Source organism: Monodelphis domestica, chromosome 2 (genome assembly GCF_027887165.1).
Source record: "Monodelphis domestica isolate mMonDom1 chromosome 2, mMonDom1.pri, whole genome shotgun sequence".
Classification (NCBI taxonomy): Eukaryota; Metazoa; Chordata; class Mammalia; order Didelphimorphia; family Didelphidae; genus Monodelphis; species Monodelphis domestica.
The window spans coordinates 45,312,838-45,332,442 of record NC_077228.1 but is presented as its reverse complement, the minus strand read 5'-3'; the positions used below and the strand labels follow the sequence as shown (position 1 = coordinate 45,332,442).

Here is a 19,605-nt window from a genome sequence, read left to right as displayed (position 1 = left end):
TCTGTCTATCTATCTATATGTCTATCTATCTATCTGTCTGTCTGTCTGTCTGTCTGTCTGTCTGTCTGTCTGTCTGTCTATCTATCTATATGTCTATCTATCTATCTATCTATCTATCTATCTATCTATCTGTCTGTCTGTCTGTCTATCTATCTATATGTCTATCTATCTATCTATCTATCTATCTATCTATCTATCTATCTATCTATCTATCCATCCATCCATCTATCTATCTATCTATCTATCTGTCTGTCTGTCTGTCTGTCTATCTATCTATATGTCTATCTATCTATCTATCTATCTATCTGTCTGTCTGTCTGTCTGTCTGTCTATCTATCTATATGTCTATCTATCTATCTATCTATTCATCTATCTATCTATCTATCCATCCATCTATCTATCTATCTATCTATCTATCTATCTATCTATCTATCTATCTATCTATCTGTCTGTCTGTCTGTCTGTCTGTCTGTCTGTCTATCTATCTATCTATCTATGTGTCTGTCTATCTATCTATCTATCTATCTATCTATCTATCTATCTGTCTGTCTGTCTGTCTGTCTGTCTGTCTGTCTGTCTGTCTATCTATCTATCTATCTGTCTGTCTATCTATCTATCTATCTATCTATCTATCTATCTATCTGTCTGTCTATCTATCCATCCACCCATCCATCTCTCTCTCCATCTCTATCTATCTATCTATCTATCTATCTGTCTGTCTGTCTGTCTGTCTGTCTGTCTATCTGTCTGTCTGTCTGTCTATCTATCTATTTATGTGTCTGTCTGTCTGTCTGTCTATCTATCTATCTATCTATCTGTCTGTCTGTCTGTGTCTGTCTATCTATCTATCTATCTATCTATCTATCTATCTATCTATCTATCTATGTGTCTGTCTATCTATCTATCTATCTATCTATCTATCTATCTATCTATCTATCTATCTATCTATCTATCCATCCATCCATCCATCTATCTCTATTCATCTACCTACCTATCTATCATCTGTCTGTGTCTCTATACTGCAACTATTGCTACACCTACTGCTACTATTAGCTACTCTTGCTACAACTACTACTACTGCTGTTACTACTTCTACTATTGCTAGTATTACTATTACTACCACCACTACCACTGCTTGTACTATTAGCTCCTCCTCCTCCTGCCACTATTACTACTACTGCTTCTGCTACTACTGCTACTATTACCGCTACTATGGCTAACATTTATATGGTATTTATTATGCGCCATACATAATATGCTATGGGATTTACAATTATTATTTCATTTGATCTTCACAACAAGCTAGGGAGGTAAGGTGTTACTATTATTATTCCCATTTTTCAGATAAGAAAACTGAGGCAAATGGTTTAAGTGACTTGCTCAGGGTTACACAGCTCCTAAGTGTGTGAGTCTGGAATTGGACTCAGGTCTTCCTGACTCCTTGAGAATAAAGACTTTTTCTTTGAAAAATGAGTTTAATGAGTTTAAAGAGTCTGCCCCATCTCCCTGCCCCCAGTTTATACCAACTGAATCCCAAGTGATGATGAGGGTTGATCCAGTGGCTTAAATGATAAACAACAAAACTAAATTGTGTAAGGACTGAATTTATAGTCCTTCAACTTCAACTTCAGTACCTTCAACTTCAACAAAGTACCTGACTTTGGCATGGCAGAGAGGCTGCTCTGAAACTGGGAACAACTCTTTTGTAGCTAAGCTAATTGAGCACCCACAGTGCCATGTAACTGGTCAGCTGACTCAGGGCTGGGGCATCCTCTCCCACCAGGCAGCCTCAGTGCTGGACTCTCAGGGACCAGGTCAGGTTCTTTTTGCACTCTGTGGCTTGCTAGACTGCCCCTCCCCAGATCATGGGCTGAGAGTTAGAGCTTGAATTCAAATCTGGCCCAGGAGACCCCGGGCAATTCACTTCTCTACTTACCTCAGTTTCCCCAAATATCAAATGAGAATAATCACAGCCTCTATTATCATGGAGTTGATTGCAATGATATTTGTAGCAAGCACTTAGCATAAGGAAGAACAAAGCAGGCACACAATAAATATTTCTTTCCTTTCTTTGGCTTCTAAAACATCGAGCATTTATTAAGTTTCTGTTAGGTGGTGGGCACTGTGCTAGGGACACAAGACAAAACTGAACTGGTCCCCGCCCTTGGGAAGCAAGCTCATCTTTGGGTCAAACTGCCAAAGTGAGGCCCCGGGGTTCTGTTTAGTCTATGGCTCCAGAGGGTTCCACCTCTAACTCAGTGACTGTCCTTTGCGGCTTTATAAACTACGTAGGTCCATCTTTTCTTAGAGGGTCATAAAGTATAGATGGGGGGTGGGGGTGGTGGCAAAGCAAGACTCAGAGCAGATCTATTCCAACTCCTTTATTTTACAAATGAGGAAACTGAGGGAAATAACTTGCTCCAGGTCACACAGTGCCCTGGCAGAGGCAGGATTTGAACAGGGACCTACAAATTCCATCTTCTCATCCTGTCCCCTGCTAGGCTTAAAAGTCCCGTCCCCCACCCCGCCCCCCCACCCCCAAAAACATGTTCTCTGCATGATACATGCTTCAGTTAAACTCAGTCGCTCGGGTTCCTTTCTGGAAGGTGAGCTGATGCCTCAGTTCCACTAGAGGGCCTCTGGAGTAGCCTATTTGCTCGCTGCAGACCCAGTTCTGGGGGTTCCTGAGAGAGAGCAAAATTTTGACTGTCAGGACACAGAATTTTTTGAAGATTCCGGGAAGCTCTGGATGATCTTTGAGCTACTGATGAGACCCATGTGGGATCCTAGGTGGTCCAGTGGAGAACAGGCTAATTTGGAGGCAAGAAGCCCCAAGTCTGAATCCTGCCCACACGAGCCACCTCTGGAGGGCAGCCCGTCCCAGACAAGGCAAAGACCAGGAATTCACAAAGCTCCCACTGCAGCCACTAGGCGCAGTAAGACTTCTGGCATAGGGGGCGGGGTCCTTAATCACAGGCAGCTTTGGCCCCAGGCGATAGAGCATGGACCCATTGTCAGGAAGTCTTGAATTCAAATCTGATCTATGTAATTCACTTCACCTGTTTGCCTCAGTTTCCTCAAGTGTAAAATGGGGATAATAACAGCACTTGTCTTGCAGGATTGTTATGAAGGATAAATGAAATAATATTTATAAAACACACTGAGCCTGGGACACAGTCAGCACTTCAAAAATGATTATTTCCTTCCCTTCCTCCTCTCTCAGGATTAGAGTTTGGTCACCTGTAGTCAGGCAAAGAACCATAAAGCAGAAAAGCCAACCAGAGGCTTGAACATCTAGTTAATTCCATAAACTCTTACATAGCTGGAGAATACAAGATAGGCAGAGAAGAAGATATTCAGAGAGAGAGAGACAGAGATGAAGAGAGAGACAAAAAGAGACAGAAAGAGATAAAGAGACAGAGGCAAACAGAGAGGGAGGGAAACAGAGAGAAGCAGAGATGAAGAGAGAGATGAAAAGAGACAGAGAAAGAGAGATAAAGAGTCAGTGACAGAGAGGGAGGGAAACAGAGACAGAGATGAAGAGAGAGACAAAGAGTCAGAGAAAGAGATAAAGAGACAGAGGGAGGGAGACAGAGACAGGAAGAGAGAGACAGAGAGGGAGGGAGACAGAGAGAGACAGAGATGAAGAGAGGGATGGAGACAGAGAGAGACAGAGAGAGATGAAGAGAGAGACAGAGAGGGAGGCAGAGAGACAGAGACAGACAGAGATGAAGAGAGACAGAGATGAAGAGAGGCAGAGACAGAGGGAAGGAGATACAGAGAGAGATAAAGAGAGAGACAGAGACAGATAAAGAGGGAGGGAGTCAGACAGATTGAAGAGAGAGACAGAGAGATGAAGAGAGAGAGACAGATAAAGAGGGAGGGAGACAGACAGAAATGAAGAGAGAGACAGAGACAGACAGAGAAGGAGGGAGACAGACAGGGGAGTAAGAGAGAGAGATGGGGGGTGGAGAGTGAGAAAGAAAGAGGGAGAGAATTGTCTCTCCCTGTAGTTGTTTAGACAGGCAGTTCTGGTAGTTTTGAAGTTCTCCATCACCTGCCACCACTCCAGAGAGGAGATTAATTGGAAGCCTCTGGATGAATAACAGGACAAAACACCATCTAGGCAGAAGTGTCGAGGTCATAGCTCCTCTTGTTTCAATCCAACTCTTTTTGCCACCATAATTTTAACGTAAAATCCTGTTCAAATACCATGGCATCGAGGTCCAGAGTGAGAAGGGGATCTTTCAGTCCAGTCCTCAAGGACGTGGAAAATAGAGGCGGGGGAAGTTCATTGAATTGCCCAAGATCTCAGGGAAATTCAAAGCAAATTCCTCTGAACCCAGAGACTTGGATGATTGGATGCTGGCGAGGAATTCTGAGGCCCCCTTGTAAAGACAGCGATCTTCTTGGAGAGGGACGAGGAGAAGATTTTCTTCTAAAATCCATCTCCTGGAGGCCCTTGTGCCGCACAGTGGCAATACTGGGCTATGCAATGAGAACCATTGATCACCAGAGGGCGCCAGGAGACAGGAAACCTTTCTGGCCTCTGTTACAACAGGTACCTGGGAGAGTTGAGGATAGTTCCGAATGGAATTAAGACTAAGAGGAGGTACTGCTTTCCTTGCTTCAGGGCTCTTTAGGGAGCCAGCAAAGCTACATTTATGGCTTGATTCAATTCAGTAAAGAATTTCTTACATGGCGCCTCACCCTGTGTCCTGGCAAGGAAAAAACTGTCCAGGACCCATAGATAGGATCACAGCCAATGAACATTGACCAGTGTGAGACGGTAAAGGCAGGCTCTGGGGACAGACAAGAAAAGAAGTCTTCCCTGCCATCAGGGAGCTTCTATTCTGCTGGGGGCTGGGACATGTTCAGAGTTAAGGATTACATGCAAGCTATTTTAAGGAGGGAGCCGTCCCGGAGAGCTGTGGAAATCAAAGCACTTGATGGAAAATGAGGATTCTGATTGGAGGAGATGAGGGATGGGCACGTCCCCGGAACTTTATTCAAACGGCAAAGTGAGGTTTGGAATTCTTTAGATGCTTTAAAGTGAACAACACAGTGCTTTATAAACCACTTTGATTTGTATTTATTTTTATAACCTGTGGGAGGGGGATAGGAGACAATGTTGAATGAATGTGGGAATGAGGATCTTTCTTAGGGATTTCCCAAGATCTCTACCTACCATAGAGCAGTAGCTTCCCATGAACTGAGCATATTATAATTCACAAGATAATTTACCATCTTCAAAGTTCTCTTGTGAGCCTACAAATCAAAGGAAACTTGGTATCATTCTTGGGACTAGGGGCTGGAAAGGGTTGCCAAAATCGTGGAGCCCAATCCCTTCATTTTACGGATGAGAAAATTGAGTTCTGGAAAGGGGAAGGAATTTGTCCGTGTTGGAATTGGAATACAGACCCAGTCTCCTGTCTTTAAGTCCTGACTTTTTTCCATTCCACCACCTGCTCTCCCAGGTGCCAAGAGGCTGAGTTTATCTCTTCTCATCTTCTAGACACTCTCCCAAACCTATTCTGTCTCTTCTCCTCATCTTCATGGGTATTTCCACCATTTTACAGGCAGGAAATGACTTTTTTTCTATTTTTTTCTATTCCTATTTCTGTTCTAACAGGTCAGAAGCCAGTGTTCCAGTACAGAATCCACGACGGAAGTATTCACACTGTCCAGAGATCACCTTTTTACAAAGACATTGTCCTTACTATTGGGGGCTGGAATGTAGCCATATGGAAAGAAGGTGTTTGTGTAAGTTATGTGCCTGATGGCTGAGCAAAAACTGTGGGTGTGTTGTCCCTGGTTATGGAGAACAATACACTAGCTGCTCTCACATCTCAGTGCCTGGGGACACAATTTAGGGAAATAGCAACAGATGGCAGAAGGGCCACAGCTTGGGACCAGATCCATCATGAGCTTTTCAAAAGAACTCCTTCCTTTGATCTCCTTAGAACTACTTTTTATAAATGTATTGTCATGGGGAACAAAACAACATTTAAAATCCTCACTTTTCAAACTCATTGCTCTGTTTATTCTCAGAAACCCAGGACTTTCTTGAGGTCTGGTGAGAGATCTGGCTAGACTTGTGGCGTCCCATCCCATTGGTTCACTAGAAACCCATGAAGTACAAAGGGGAGCATCACCACTAGCCTCTTTGTCAGCAGTGGGACCAGGGATGGCAGTGGTAGAATAGAGACAAAGTACAGGAAGATCAGAGTGGTTATCAATCAACACAAATGGATTAAGTGCTTTTTTTTGTATGTGACTTACTAAGAGACAAAGAAAGGGAGAGAACAAAAAGAGCCTCCAGGAGCTGTTCTTCTAACAGAGGAAACATCATGGAAATGATCAATAGGTATAGACAAGATACATACAGAGTAGATAGAAGGGCAGAGAGGAGACTAGAGTGCTAAGCAGGCAGCCAGGGATCTAGAAACATAACTGAATCAAAAATCAGGTTTACGACTCAATAGAGTGCCAAGCAGGTCACCAGAGATCAGAGAATAAAAAGATGGTAGAGATCAAGACAGCCAATGGACAAGGAAAAGACAAAGAATGAGCTAAAGGGAAAAGACCAGGCTGGATTTTCCAGTGGAAATAAGTTAGTGGGTACAATTGGTTGGAGAGGAGACTAAAGCAGTAAAAATGTGAGTGGGTTGTGAAACTCTTCTCTTGAAAAAAGATCTCAAGGGGCACTTTGGCTACAGCCTATGCTGGGAAGGAGAAGAAGGAAAAGGGTCTTCTGAGGGTGGGTGGCGAATCCCATGGTGAGTCTTGGCTACATTTCCACTTGGAGAATTGTTCTAATACTTGGGTCCAATTCTGGTGAGGACAGGCAATGGTTAGCTTAGAGTGGAATGGATAGAGGAGTTTTCACCCTCTGAGGCTGAGGGCTGAATGGAGATTCCAGCAGCAGATGAGCCCTCCAGGCTCCCGTCTGTCCATTTGAGATGGATACACATAGGAGTTGTGCCCTCCAATGAAAATGTAAACCCTTTGAGAGCAGGGATTGCCTGGCTTCTCTGTCTGCGTTCCCAGTGCTCAGAGTGGCACTCGGAGCTCAGTAGCCCCATCCTGAATGCTTTCCCATTCCATTCTGAGATCCAGAACTGAGATGGGAAGCTGAGAAATGAAGACTCGAACCCCACTTTGTTAAACCAATCTGTGAGGGAGGGCTTGAGCAAAGTGGTTGATTAAAAGCATGGGAATAACAGTCGACATGAACTCTTGTTTTTGAGCGGGACTGAATCAAAATTTAAGACTTCACTGGGGGGGGGGGGAGGCAACTAGATAGCACAGTAGATAGAGCGCCAGACCTGGATTTGGAAAAACCTGGGTTCAAATCTGACCTTGGACATTTCCAAGCTGTGAGATCCTGGCTAAGTCACTGAATCTCAATTAAATACCCCTTGCTGCTCTTCTCTCTCGTATTTGCTACTAAGAAAGAAAGCAAGGATTTAATTTTTTTTAATCACTTGTGGATTCTTCTAGAAAAAAATAAATTTGCCATCTCATGTGATAGTAGCAAAAGGCTTGAACTTTTCTCCATATTTCTGCGAATGTTTTTTCTCTTTCTCTTCAGGAAGGACCCCTCCTGCTGTCATGCTGTAACACAAAAAGGTACACTGCCGGACACTGGTCCTTGACCAGACCGGGCGTCTTCTTTCTGGGCAGAGAAGATGGATACATCGATATTTGGGACCTGCTGGAGAAAACTCACGAAGCTGCCCAGTCACAAAACATATGCATAACAACCATCACATACATCCGGCCCTGGCAGGTCAGCGGTAGGTTAACTTGGAAAAAGGGAGAACCTGAATTCATGTCCTTCTTTATGCCTAGCAATAGCCAGCATTGGAGGAGTACTTGTGGGCCGGGAGAGGGTCCTGTTTCTGCTGCCTGCTGGTGGAGGGAGTCTTGGCCAGGCACTGACCTTCTGGGACTTTGGGCACCTCTGGAGGGCTACAGCTGGCCAAGAGGGTGCTGACTCACACGGGCAGCAGGAATTGGCTTGCCTGGCAGTTCTGGGTCCACTCCCAGTCCCTGTCCCTCTCAGGGTTTGCTTACCACCAGTGGAGGCATCTTAGCCTTTTTTTTTTTAACCAATGAAGAGACTGAAGCCAAATGACTAGTCCATAGCCACACAGCTTATAAATGGTGGAGCAAGGAAAGGAAAGGATTCATTTCCTGATTTCAAGTCCACTAGACTTTCCATTATACCCAGCATTCCTTGTTAACCTAGTTGCAATGATCTTTCAAAAAAAAAAAAGCCAAACCCTTCCCTTCTGTCTTAGACTCAATCCTGTGTATTGGTTCCAAGGCAGAAGAGAGGTAAGGGATAGGCAGTGGGGGTTAAGTGACTTGCCCAGGGTCACTCAGCTAGGATATGAACCTTGGAACTCTCAACTCCAGACCTGGCTCTCTATCCACTAAGTCACCTAACTGCCCCTAGAAAGCACTTTGCAAACTGTTGCATTATATATAGATCCATTGGGAGAGGGCATGGTGAGAAGTGTGCAGCCAGGGATCTGGGTCAGGGAGACCTTGGTTCATTAGTTCTACCTCTGTCCTACCTTCAAAATGCTTGTCCATCCACCAAGGCCAATTCTACAACCTCAGGAAAGTCACTGAAACTCTCAGGGTCAGAGACTCTCAGTTACTTAATCAACAGTACTACTGGGAGTTCTCTATGGCAACAAAACCCTAAGTTTAGTTTTTTAAAAAAAGAGGGAGAGCAATTCTTGTTAGTCTCTGATCCATCCTTAACTCTGCAACTGGGAATTTCCACATCTGTTGGCTGCTTCTGGAAATCGGTACAAATGGGAGAATGATTTCAGGATAGCCTGGCATGTGTTCTCTCTGTTTTCATCCTCACAACATCCCTGTGAGATCAGTGCTATTACTCATTGCCTTCATTTTGCAGAAAACATGAGGAAACCATGTCTGAGAGAGGAGTTATGCTGGGTTAGAGAATGAGTTCATGTATGAGGCAGGATTTGAATCCATGTTTCAGGACTCCAAGTTCAGCTCTTTCTCTCTCTCTCTCCCTCTCTCTGTCTGTCTGTCTCTCTTTCTCCCCCCCCCCCCTGTCTCTGTCTCTCCCTCTCTCTCTGTCTGTCTCTCTCTCCCTCTGTCTCTCTCTCTCCCTCTGTCTCTCTCTATTTCTCTCTGTCTCTTCCTCTCTCTCTCTCTCTCTCTCTCTCTCTCTCTGTTTCTCTATCTCTCTCTGTCTCTCTCCCCCCCTCTCTCTCTCCCTCTCTGTCTCTCTCTCTCTGTCTCTCTCCCTCTCTCTCTCCCTCTCTGTCTCTCCCTCTCGGTCTGTCTGTCTCTCTGTCTCTCCCTCTGTCTGTCTGTCTCTCTCTGTCTCTATCTGTCTCTCTGTCTCTGTCTCTCTCTCCCCCTCTCTCTGTCTCTCTCTCCCTCTCTCTATTTCTCTCTGTCTGTCTCTTTCTTCCTCTCTCTCTCTCCCTCTGTCTCTCTCTCTCTCCCTCTCTGTCTCTCTCTCCCTCTCTCTCTGTCTGTCTCTGTCTCTCCCTCTCTGTCTGTCTCTGTCTGTCTCTCCCTCTCTGTCTGTCTCTCTCTGTCTCTGTCTATCTGTCTCTCTGTCTCTGTCTCTCTCTCCCTCTCTCTGTCTCTCCCTCTCTCTGTCTCTCCCTCTCTCTTTCTCTCTGTCTCTGTCTCTCCCTCTCTGTCTGTCTCTGTCTCTCTATCTGTCTCTCTCTCTCTCCATTATATCATGCTACCTTGAGATAAGACTTTTGATCAGACATGCCATTTTCTGGATCTTAATCCTATCGTTCTCTCTTATATCCTCCTATCTCCCATGAAAGAAGCAGCAGGGAAACCTCATTTGGAACTTGTTCTGATTTGTTGACTCAGGCTCTTCAGAAGAGGTCAAATGCTTTGGGGCCCCAGCAAACAATAAACCAAGGCTTCATCCTTCATAGACCCCTTATTTGAGCTCTGCTGCAATATCTAAGATCCATCTTTTTCTTCCCTTTTCTAGGTTATATAATTCTATTTCGTTAGCCCTCCCTTCCCCATGCTTACCAATTTTTTATCTTTGCCCAACAAAAGTTTTATTTATAAAAATTTTATATAAAAAGTTTACATTAAAAGTTATAAAAAGTTTTATTTATAAAATTATATTTTTATTATCATACAAAACACACTTCCATATTGGTCATTGTTGGAAGAGCAAAATCATACATAACCAAAACCCTAAAACAAAACCAAAAATACACTGTTGTGCAAGATGACTCCAACAGTTCTTTCTCTGGAGGTGAACAGCATTTCCCATCACGTCTTTCAGGATTGTCCCAGATCATTGCATTGTTGCGAGTAGCCAAGTTTTCACAGATGATCATTGACCAATATTGCTATTACTGTGTACAGTGTACTCCTGAGTCTGCTTATTTCATTCTGCATCAGATCCCACAGATCTTTCTAGCTTCTTCTGAAATCATTTTGCTTATTTCTTTTAGCACAGTAGTATTCCATCACTACCATGTACCACAGTTTGTTCAGCCATTCCTCAATGGATGGGCATCCCCATCATGTCCAATTCTTTGCCAGCACAAAAAGAGCTGCTATAAATATTTTTATACAAGAAGATCCTTTTCCCCTTTTGTCAATCTTTTAATCATCTTTAGGACAAATCCAACTGAACTTCTATGAGTTACTTTGATAAGATCAAATAACTGGGGGGAAGGCTTCATAAGATGTCTTTTAAAAATCATTATTTTTGAACTAATGATACAGGCTGAACCTGTTATTGCATTAGTACAAGGAACTCCCAGGTAAGGAAACTCCCTCTCCCAATGTGGCTCAGTAATTCTTTTTTGCAATTTCCTAGAGTACCCAGAGAGGATGTTATTCACCCCACATCACAAAGCCTGTGCAAATTAATGAGGAAGGAAAAAATAATGCCTAAAAATATTCTCTGAGATTAAAGATAATTTCTGGGAAAATATTATTCCTTTCTTTGGAAGGGTGGCTATAATTTCTACAATCCTGATTCCATCCTTTCTAAGACTATTACTTTTGTCCTCTCAAATCATAGGAATCTATCTCCTTTCCATTCCTTTTTCAGAAAGAATAGATGTAGAAATTATTTGAATTATCCCAACTTGCTAATAGTTTCCAGATCAGCCATTGCTAAATAAACTACATAGTATATATTGTCAAGGTGTTTGCCATTTTTAGTCAGCCTAAAATCCTAATTTTCCTGACTTTAATCCTAATTTTCCTGACTTTTCAATAACAAAAGTCTACGGTCCATTTGAATAAAGGAGAAAGGAAAAAATAGCAAGTGTAATGAGTTTGTTTTTAAATGAAAATTGTCTAGCAGCATCTGTTTATTTGTTTGTTTTTTAATTCTTAGGGGGAAAAATTCTGTGGCTCTGCAGGAAAGAAAGCTAGTTGCTGCTTTGAAATTCCTTTGGACCATGGAAAATGTATTTCCTCTTTGAGCCTTAAAAACTAAAATATACTCTAGAACTAGCCTTTAAAAAAATTTCCCACATGCCATTATTAGCATTCCATTTGAGTGTGTCTGTATTATCTGCCCACTGAATTAGGGTGGCGGGCCTACAGAGAAGTAAGACAAGGAAAGGATAGGTGGAAGAAGGCTTGGGGGATGGTTGACAAAAACTAGAGAATCTCTGTTCTTTGGCAACACAAGTGACTTCCATATGTCTATGTGGTCTCTGCTGTAAAACCCAATGAAGGCCCCATGACCAATACAACCACATGTAGAAGCAACGTGTCCCAAAGGAAACTACAGAACAAAAACACATGGACATTTAACTTCTAAAATGACTTTGTTTGCTAAGTTTTTCCCCTTTTTAAAAATCTTTCAGCAAAGCAGCAATTTATAGCCATAGCTGATCATTACGGAACCCTGCATATATTGGAAATTCCATGGACGCTAAGTCACCCTTCGTCCAGTGAGGTAGGTAATGCTTTGCTTTGGAGATCTGTGTGATTAGATATCTCAGAGGCATTATTTTTAATAAGTTGTTTTGGGTTCTTTTAGCGATGGACTTGCTAAGTTTAGAAATAATGGTCATAGACAGAATCACAGAATTTTAAAGTTTAAAGCACCATAGATGTAAAAGATGGAGAGGACTTTAGAGATCATGGTGTCCAATTGTGCTTTGCCTTCTGAAGAAGGATCCTGAAGCTCAGAAGAGGTGAGGCAGAATTTGAATCTCAGTCCTTTGATTCCATCATTCTTTGTCCCCCCCCCCCCACTATGCTTGGAAGAAATCTCATGGCCAGTTGGTCTACCCAACCCTCCTCTCTCCAGTACTCTCCCCAGTAGGCATAATCATATAATTATAATTAATATAAGTATAATAATCTTCACTAAATACTCATTCGATCAAACAGGGAGTTTGCTCATGTTTCATAAGTCCAACAAACTATAATTGTAAGGTGGAGGGGGTGCAACTAAAGGAGAGGAGAGTAGGCTCTGAGAAGAATTGACTGAGAATCCATAACTCAAAGGAAGGCTATGGGATACCACCAGCCTGCACGAAGCTAACATCCAGGGACAGCATCGCTGCTCTCTGGTGGACTGTTCAGTGAATCTGTGCTAGACTAACTGAGCCCCACAGATCTGAACCAAACAACCCCCCTGAGAGCTCACAGAGGTTCAAGAAGCACTTTTCTCCCTTGAGGGAAATGAAGTGGTCCTCAGAGTCACATCAAGAACAATTCGACATCAAAGGTCCTGCTAGGTGGCATTTCTCCAGTGAGGGATTGCAGAAACAAAGTTTTGGACAAGTTTTGAGTGTCTATTTTGATCAGCATATGCCATACCTAAAAAGAACCTATACAAATGAGCAAAGCAGAGGAGGGACCTGGAAACTCCCATCCTCACTCTAGAACTTCTAATTATCAAAGACAGGGCTGCTGAGATTTAGACTATTCATTTTAAATAGATTTTCTTCTTTCTAAATATAATCAACTAGGATGCAAGAGTGGAGCACTTTCCTAATGTGCCACAGATCTCATTGGATCTGTCTCTGTTCTAGGACATTAGTGTGTAAGGCCTCTGTCTGTCCTAGAAGGGTTTGAGGTGGATTTCCCTCAAAGATCAGGTGTTTAATAAATGCTGAATGCATGTCTTTGAACACAACCCAAGGCCACTATAACCTTGTCAAATGCAACAATCATATTTCTTATTTTTCTTTTGTGACCTCTCTCTGCCTAAAATAATGCCTTGTACTTATATTTTTTTAATAATTATTTACTAGATTATTTGCTAGATGAATGCAAATGGCATTATTTTAGATTATTCATGATTTAGATTATTTGTGATTAGTGGAAATAACTGCATTCTGTATGAGAACCACTAGAATTTTAAAAGGTTTCTCCAAACAGACTAGTTGAAAAAAACTGTTGCATATGTTAAGGTAGGATTTAGGGTAAGGGAAAAACAAGAAGAAAACATATAAATAAATTCTAATTTATTGTATGGGAAGGGTAGGAAGGAATAAGGGTTTAGGAATGTACTTATACTTAATTTAAAAGATTATAACTAACTAAACTATATTACTAAGCTAAAACATTAACTTCCAAAATATCCCAATCTCACACCAGGAGTCAAATCAAATAGGGCCAGGATCTTAGGTTGTTAGATGTCCAAGTAAGTCCAGACTGATGCTGCCAGCAGCCAGATCCAGAAAACCTCCTTCCTCCGTTGATCACAGGCAAAATCTACTTCAAGGTCCTTCCAGGAGAGACTCTGAGAAGAAGCAACCTTTTCATCCTCCATCACACATATCAGTATTGTTAATAACACAGCAGAAATGGTCCATAAAATGTCTGGAGTTTTCGATTTTCAAGTTTTGACCCAGTGAAAGTTAGTATTTCTTCCAGTATGTTCTTGGTGACAGATTACTGTTAGGCGCTAGTTCTGACAAATCTTGTAGCGGAGATCATGCATGAATCCCTTATGTTTTTGTTAACAGGTTGTAAGTGTAAACAATTACTTTGAAAGAGAGGTCAATCACCTGAAATATGTAGAAAAGCGCCGGGAAATGAGAGCTAAGGAAAAAGAAGAGATGATCCTAGAGGCAGAGAGAAAGAAAGCGGTAAGTGATCATTTATGGAACAAATCTTTTTTTCTCTAACATCTAGTCTTCTGACCAATTTTGTGCAGGGCCTCTTCTTCCCTCATCTCTCCTCCAAACAGAGACAATATTTCTCAGTCCTTTGTCAGTCACTCGTGAAGAAGGAGAAACCAGTCCTATCCTCTATGAAATCGAACCCATTTTCCTTTCTAGGATTTCTAATAAAAGCAGATAATTCCTTTGGGATTTATTAAAGGGAAGATATATTCTATTTGTCTAGACAGTACAGTCAGAACCAGGAACTGTGGAACATTGACTGTGAATGCAACAAGCAGGCCAATGTGACAGGATCAGAAAAAGCCTAAAGTAGAAGGAGGTGCAATAAGCATGGTCAGACGGGAGATACTTGATTATAAATGGTAATCTATGGAAATATTGAGACCTGTAATTCAAGCATTCTTGCAGTCACTTAAAAAATAGCCTCATAAAACTGACGAACATTAGTGTTGAGGACTGTAATTAAAGGAGAGATCTGAGTTTAAACAATTATTAGAGCTGATAGTGCAAGAAAATGCAGAATATGTGATTTTGCTTATTGTTTTTCCCCGCTACATTAAGCAAAAAAGAAGCAGGCAAGAGAGAGAAGGGGGAGAGCAGACTTGGAAGATTAAATTTGTGGCATTAGATTCTTAGTTGTAACTAGGAAAAAAGCAAAGTAAGGACTACAGACTATACCAGAGAAATGGAAACAAGTTTATCATAGGGGAGAAGGAGCCAAGACAATGAGGAGATAAAATTCCCCTCTACAAAAATTCTTCCTAACAGACTTGGAAAAATGTACTAGACCAAATCCTGATGGGAAATCCAAAGAAAGTTACAGAAAGTAATTTTCCTGCCCAGGTCAGCATAAGGAGATGGAGGGAAAGATCTATGCATACTAGGGACAGTTTGGGCCAAATGCTTGCTTATTTGAGTGCCACTACAAGGAGAGAGCACAAGAGGAAGTCTCAGACCCCTATCAGGGCACAGTGATGGGAACAGATGCCAACTGGTAGACTGCTGTGTTAACATCTACCCAGTTCTGGGTCATAGATCCAGGGAGGCCTGAAAAGAGGACCTGCACCCAGGGGTGACATTCCCATTAAGGTCCTGGGCTCTATATCAAGAAAAGAGGAAGCTCAAAATAAAGCCACAGTGTGGCTCAAACCCCAGGAGCAGCGTCTTTGTTCTAGCAGGCATATACTTCTAGAGTATAGAGAACCAACCAGGGTAGGAAAAAATGGATGATACAATGCAGTAAACATTCACTAGTGCCTGCTAAGTGCCAAGCATTATGCTAAATGCTTGAGATTCAGATAAATACCAGGCTCAATGGAGTCAAATCCAAAGGGTACAACTGGTGAGAAATGAAGAGTTGGCTGGGCTTCTGAGTCCTCTTTAAATGTAAAATGGAGGCTTTGGGAGGGGTTTTTGTCCCACCCTTTAGTCTTCCAATCAGAGGGACAAAGGCAATTGAGTCTTATATATATATAGCTGTGAACAGCATCCTGTGATAATTAAAATAGTGGAAGACATAAATTGGGGCAGATACAAGAGTGGATGGTTTAAATTGTGACCACAGAAAATATGGTTTCAAGGCAGTGTCTTGTTTTAAATCAAATATAAGGTGGTCGCCAGGGAAAAATTCCCAATTATTAAATATACCCAAGTCAGCTGGGTTTTATAGAGATTTTAATTAATACAAATGAGGAATTACAGAAAGAGAGAAAGAGAGAAAAAAGGAAATAATGAGAAAAGGATAGGCCGGCCCAGGCCAGCTCTGGCCAACCCAGGCCCAAGCCCTAAGAGAAAGATCAGTCAGTCCTTTATCCACTCACCACAAGATTTGTCTAAGCAAGGATTCTAGTGACACCAGGCCAGCTCCATCTCAGTTGACTCCACCAGCTCAATCCTGAATCTGACTGTCCCCAGCTCTATCTGAGTTCCCTTTTAAAGCGAATTTTCTCCTATGTCACCTTCCCCTAAGTTCTTACATCTATCAGTCACAGTAGACGTTTTTCAAAGGACAGACCATTCTTAGTTCACACCTAAGAAGGTTTTAAATTTTTGCTTAAGTTCACACCAGAAAACCTCTGAGTAAGTTCTCACCTCTTTGCTCCTTGTAAATTCACAAGTTGCCTGACCTTTATAGGTATTTAGCACCCTTTTGTATTAGATCTAAAAATAGGCACAGCTTAAGAACTTTTGCCTTACTATAAGTATGGGTTTAAGTATTTTTCATTGTTCAGCAAGGAATTTCTTCCCCTAAAGCAGGCTTAAGTAGGGGTGGAGTAGAGGTCTCACATTCCTGATCTAAGTAGAGGTTTCACATTCCTGATCTAAGTTCCTTCATTGTTTAAAATGGGGAATGGTCTTAACCCAACCTTATGAAGTAGGGTCTGAGAATTTTTAAGGTTCACAGTTCTTCTGGTTCTGCTCACTGTACTTTGCATCACTTCATAGAAGTCTCTCCAGGTTTTTCTGTGATTCTCTTGTTCATCATTTCTTATGGCACAATAGTATTCCATTACAGGTACATACCAAAGCTTGGGCAGCCACTCTCCAACTGATGGACATCCCTTCAGTTTCCAGTTCTTTGCTGCCACAAAAAGAGCTGCTAGAAATATTTTTTGTATTTCATATTCCCTATCTTTTGTATTTTTGTATTTCGCCCATCTTTGGTCTCTTTGGGATATAGACCTAGTAGTGGTATTGCTAGGTTAAAGGGATGGCCCTTTGGTCATCATGGGTTTTAAAATTAATATTCAATAACTAAATACTATATTTTATAAAGTTTTATTAATAATAACTAAAGCAAAAGAACTGCCAACTCAACCCAGTCACAGGTCAAAGAGAGAGATCAAGGGAGAAGTTGCAGCCACTTAAATACAATCATGCAACAACAAAAAAACAACATGAGGATGCAGGAAAAGGGAATTTGGGGAAATACTAGGGACTTCTGGGAAATGAAGTCCAAAGGTATAAAATCTCCATTTATACAAAATAACTCCCTCTGTGAGCCTGATAAGAGACCAGTCTCCCCAAAAGGACCATGGAAACATAACTAACTTATAAATTGCAATAATTTGTGGATAGAAGGAAAAAAGAGCAAAACCAATGATTATTAGGTTGACAAAAAGTCAATTTGGGGCAGTCCCCTTTGGCATGAAAGTATACATTCAAAACAAAGCCATTTCAACCTCCCATAGTTCAATTCACATCCTAAAATCAAAGAAAAGGGTTGAATTGGGAAATTCTATTTCCCATTTGTCTGAGATCTAGTGTCTTTTTTTATTTTCTCTCATGATGGGACAACTTACTGCAGTCCAGGCTGCTAAAATGGGTTAGTGAATGATTGTTGTTGCACGCTTATGGGACATGGATCGCTACAAGAACCTACTGTAATTTATGAATTTTTTCCTTTTTTTCCTTCTTCCCAGAATTTTTTTTTCTTTTTATATTCTATATTTCATTGAAGTTATTTTTTAATTTCTTTAGATTCCTTGATGTTTTTGATACTTGATTCATATGCCTTATGATTCAACCATGTATCCCTATGTAATTCCTATGTGTATCCCTGTATTCTCCTCAGGGGGGAATGTATTATTTTCCTCAGGGGGACTTATTTTGTTGTTGTGAACTTTGAGTTGAACTTGAGCCTAATTTAGAACAAGAGACTACTTCCTAGAATCTAGAAGGCACCGTGAAGATGCTGACAGAGACTGCACACTGCACCAAAAGATTCAGAGTGAATTTTTAGATATGGCGAATTTGAACTTTGGGGGGGAGGGGTATGTGTGAAATGCTTTTGTTTTGAATGTACACTCATGCCAAAGGGGACTGCCCACTAATTTTTTTTGTCAATGCACCTATTTTTGTTTTTGTTCCTGTTCTCTTTTATTTTTCTCTAATTCCCAAATTATTGTAATTTCCCTTTAAAAACTGTAATATTTGTATATACCCCTAGTTCAATTTATAAGTTAGTTATGTTTTCATGATCTACTGGGGAGACTGGTCTCCCAAAGGATCACAGAGGGGAATGTGTTATTTAGAATGTGAATCCTAGAAACTACATTTCCCACAATCCCCCTTTTCCTTTTCTTGTATGTGCGTCATTTTACGTTAATTTCGTATTCAGTTTCAGTTTCTGGGTGGGCCATGTGGGTGTACTCCCCAGTTAACTCCCAGCTTAGCTCACTCTACCTGGATGCATGTGGAGGTAGGGAGCGGCTGGCTTGGCTTTCTCTGGCTTTTACTTCCCCTTTGCTCTAAGTTGATTTTAATAAACAGTATTAAATATAATACTTAGAGCATTCGATATTAATTTTAATCTTTACACTTGCCTCCTCTCCAACATTTATCTGTTTCCTTTTTTGTCATGTAAGCCAGTCTGATAGGTATGAGGTGATATCTCAGAGTTGTTTTCATTTGTATTTATCTAATTAATAGTGATTTGGAGGCAAAATAATTTTTTTTAAACTCTTATCTTCCTTCTTAGAATCAATACTGTGTATTGTTTCCAAGGCAGAGCAGTAAGAGCTAGGCAGCTGGGGTTAAGTGACTTCCCAGGGTCACACAGCTAGGAAATGTCTGAGGCAAATTTGAATCCAGGACGTCCCATCTCTAGACTTGGCTTTCCTCCATTGAGCCCCCAAGTTGGCCCCTAGAATAGTGTGTTTAAATGCATACAATAAAATACAGAGAACTACAAAGGATACTAATCATACTAAAATGTAATTATCTAAATGCTTTTTAAAAAAGAGTTCAAGGACTTCAGGTTAAGATCCTCTGATCTAATCCAACTCTGTCATTTCATAGGAGGAAACTTTTGAGATTCTGGGAAAAAAAAAACCCAGCCTGTCTGGCACTGGCCAGACAGAACCAGCATTCCAACCTAGTCTCCCACCTCTGGTTCCCTCATTCTTTTCATTATGGCAAATTGCTTCTCTCCTAGAATGTAATTTCTAATTAATTAAAAGCAGTGCTTAGTCATTTGAATTTGTGTTAACCTAGGGCACAAAATCTGATTACTTTTAAAACTTAAAGTGAGTGAAGATTATTTTTGTGCCCTGTGGCACCTTGGGCAAGAGAACTGGTGTACCATGCTGGGAAATTCAACGTGACAGAGTATCCCACTTTCCAGAAGGTCTGTCTGCAAAGTACAAATGGAAGAATAGGTCATTAGCATAGACATTCCTATAAGAAAAAAAAAGGGGGGGACCACTTTTTTACCTTTTACAAAGAAAAATTTATTTCAAAGATATAAAACAAATCTATAAACATCTCCACTTAAGCCTTCTAGGTCAGTTTAAATGCAAAAAAAAAAATATAAAGGGGGGGAAGCTAAGTGGCTCGATAGATTGGGAGCCAGGCCTGGAGATGGGAGGTCCTGGGTTCAAATCTGCCTCAGATAACTTCCTAACTGTGTGACCCTGGGCAAGTCACTTAACCCCAATTGCCTAGCTTTTAAAGC

At 41.4% G+C, this 19,605-nt stretch overlaps 2 protein-coding genes across 2 annotated transcripts in view; one reads left to right on the top strand and one right to left on the bottom strand.

Moving 5' to 3' along the window:
* Positions 1–19,605, top strand: part of DNAI3 (dynein axonemal intermediate chain 3) — a 139,425-nt gene that overhangs the window by 119,242 nt on the left and 578 nt on the right. Inside the window, 4 exon segments of the mRNA XM_001366304.5 lie at positions 5,633–5,763; positions 7,595–7,799; positions 11,874–11,965; positions 13,992–14,114. Of these exon segments, the coding sequence (XP_001366341.2) occupies positions 5,633–5,763; positions 7,595–7,799; positions 11,874–11,965; positions 13,992–14,114 (551 nt within the window).
* The window catches only part of SYDE2 (synapse defective Rho GTPase homolog 2), a 125,385-nt gene continuing 119,887 nt past the window's right edge, over positions 14,108–19,605 (bottom strand). The window contains exon 7 of the mRNA XM_016429898.2: positions 14,108–19,284. Coding sequence (XP_016285384.2) covers positions 19,247–19,284 — 38 coding nt within the window. The 3' untranslated portion in view covers positions 14,108–19,246. The remainder of the gene's footprint in view (positions 19,285–19,605) is intronic.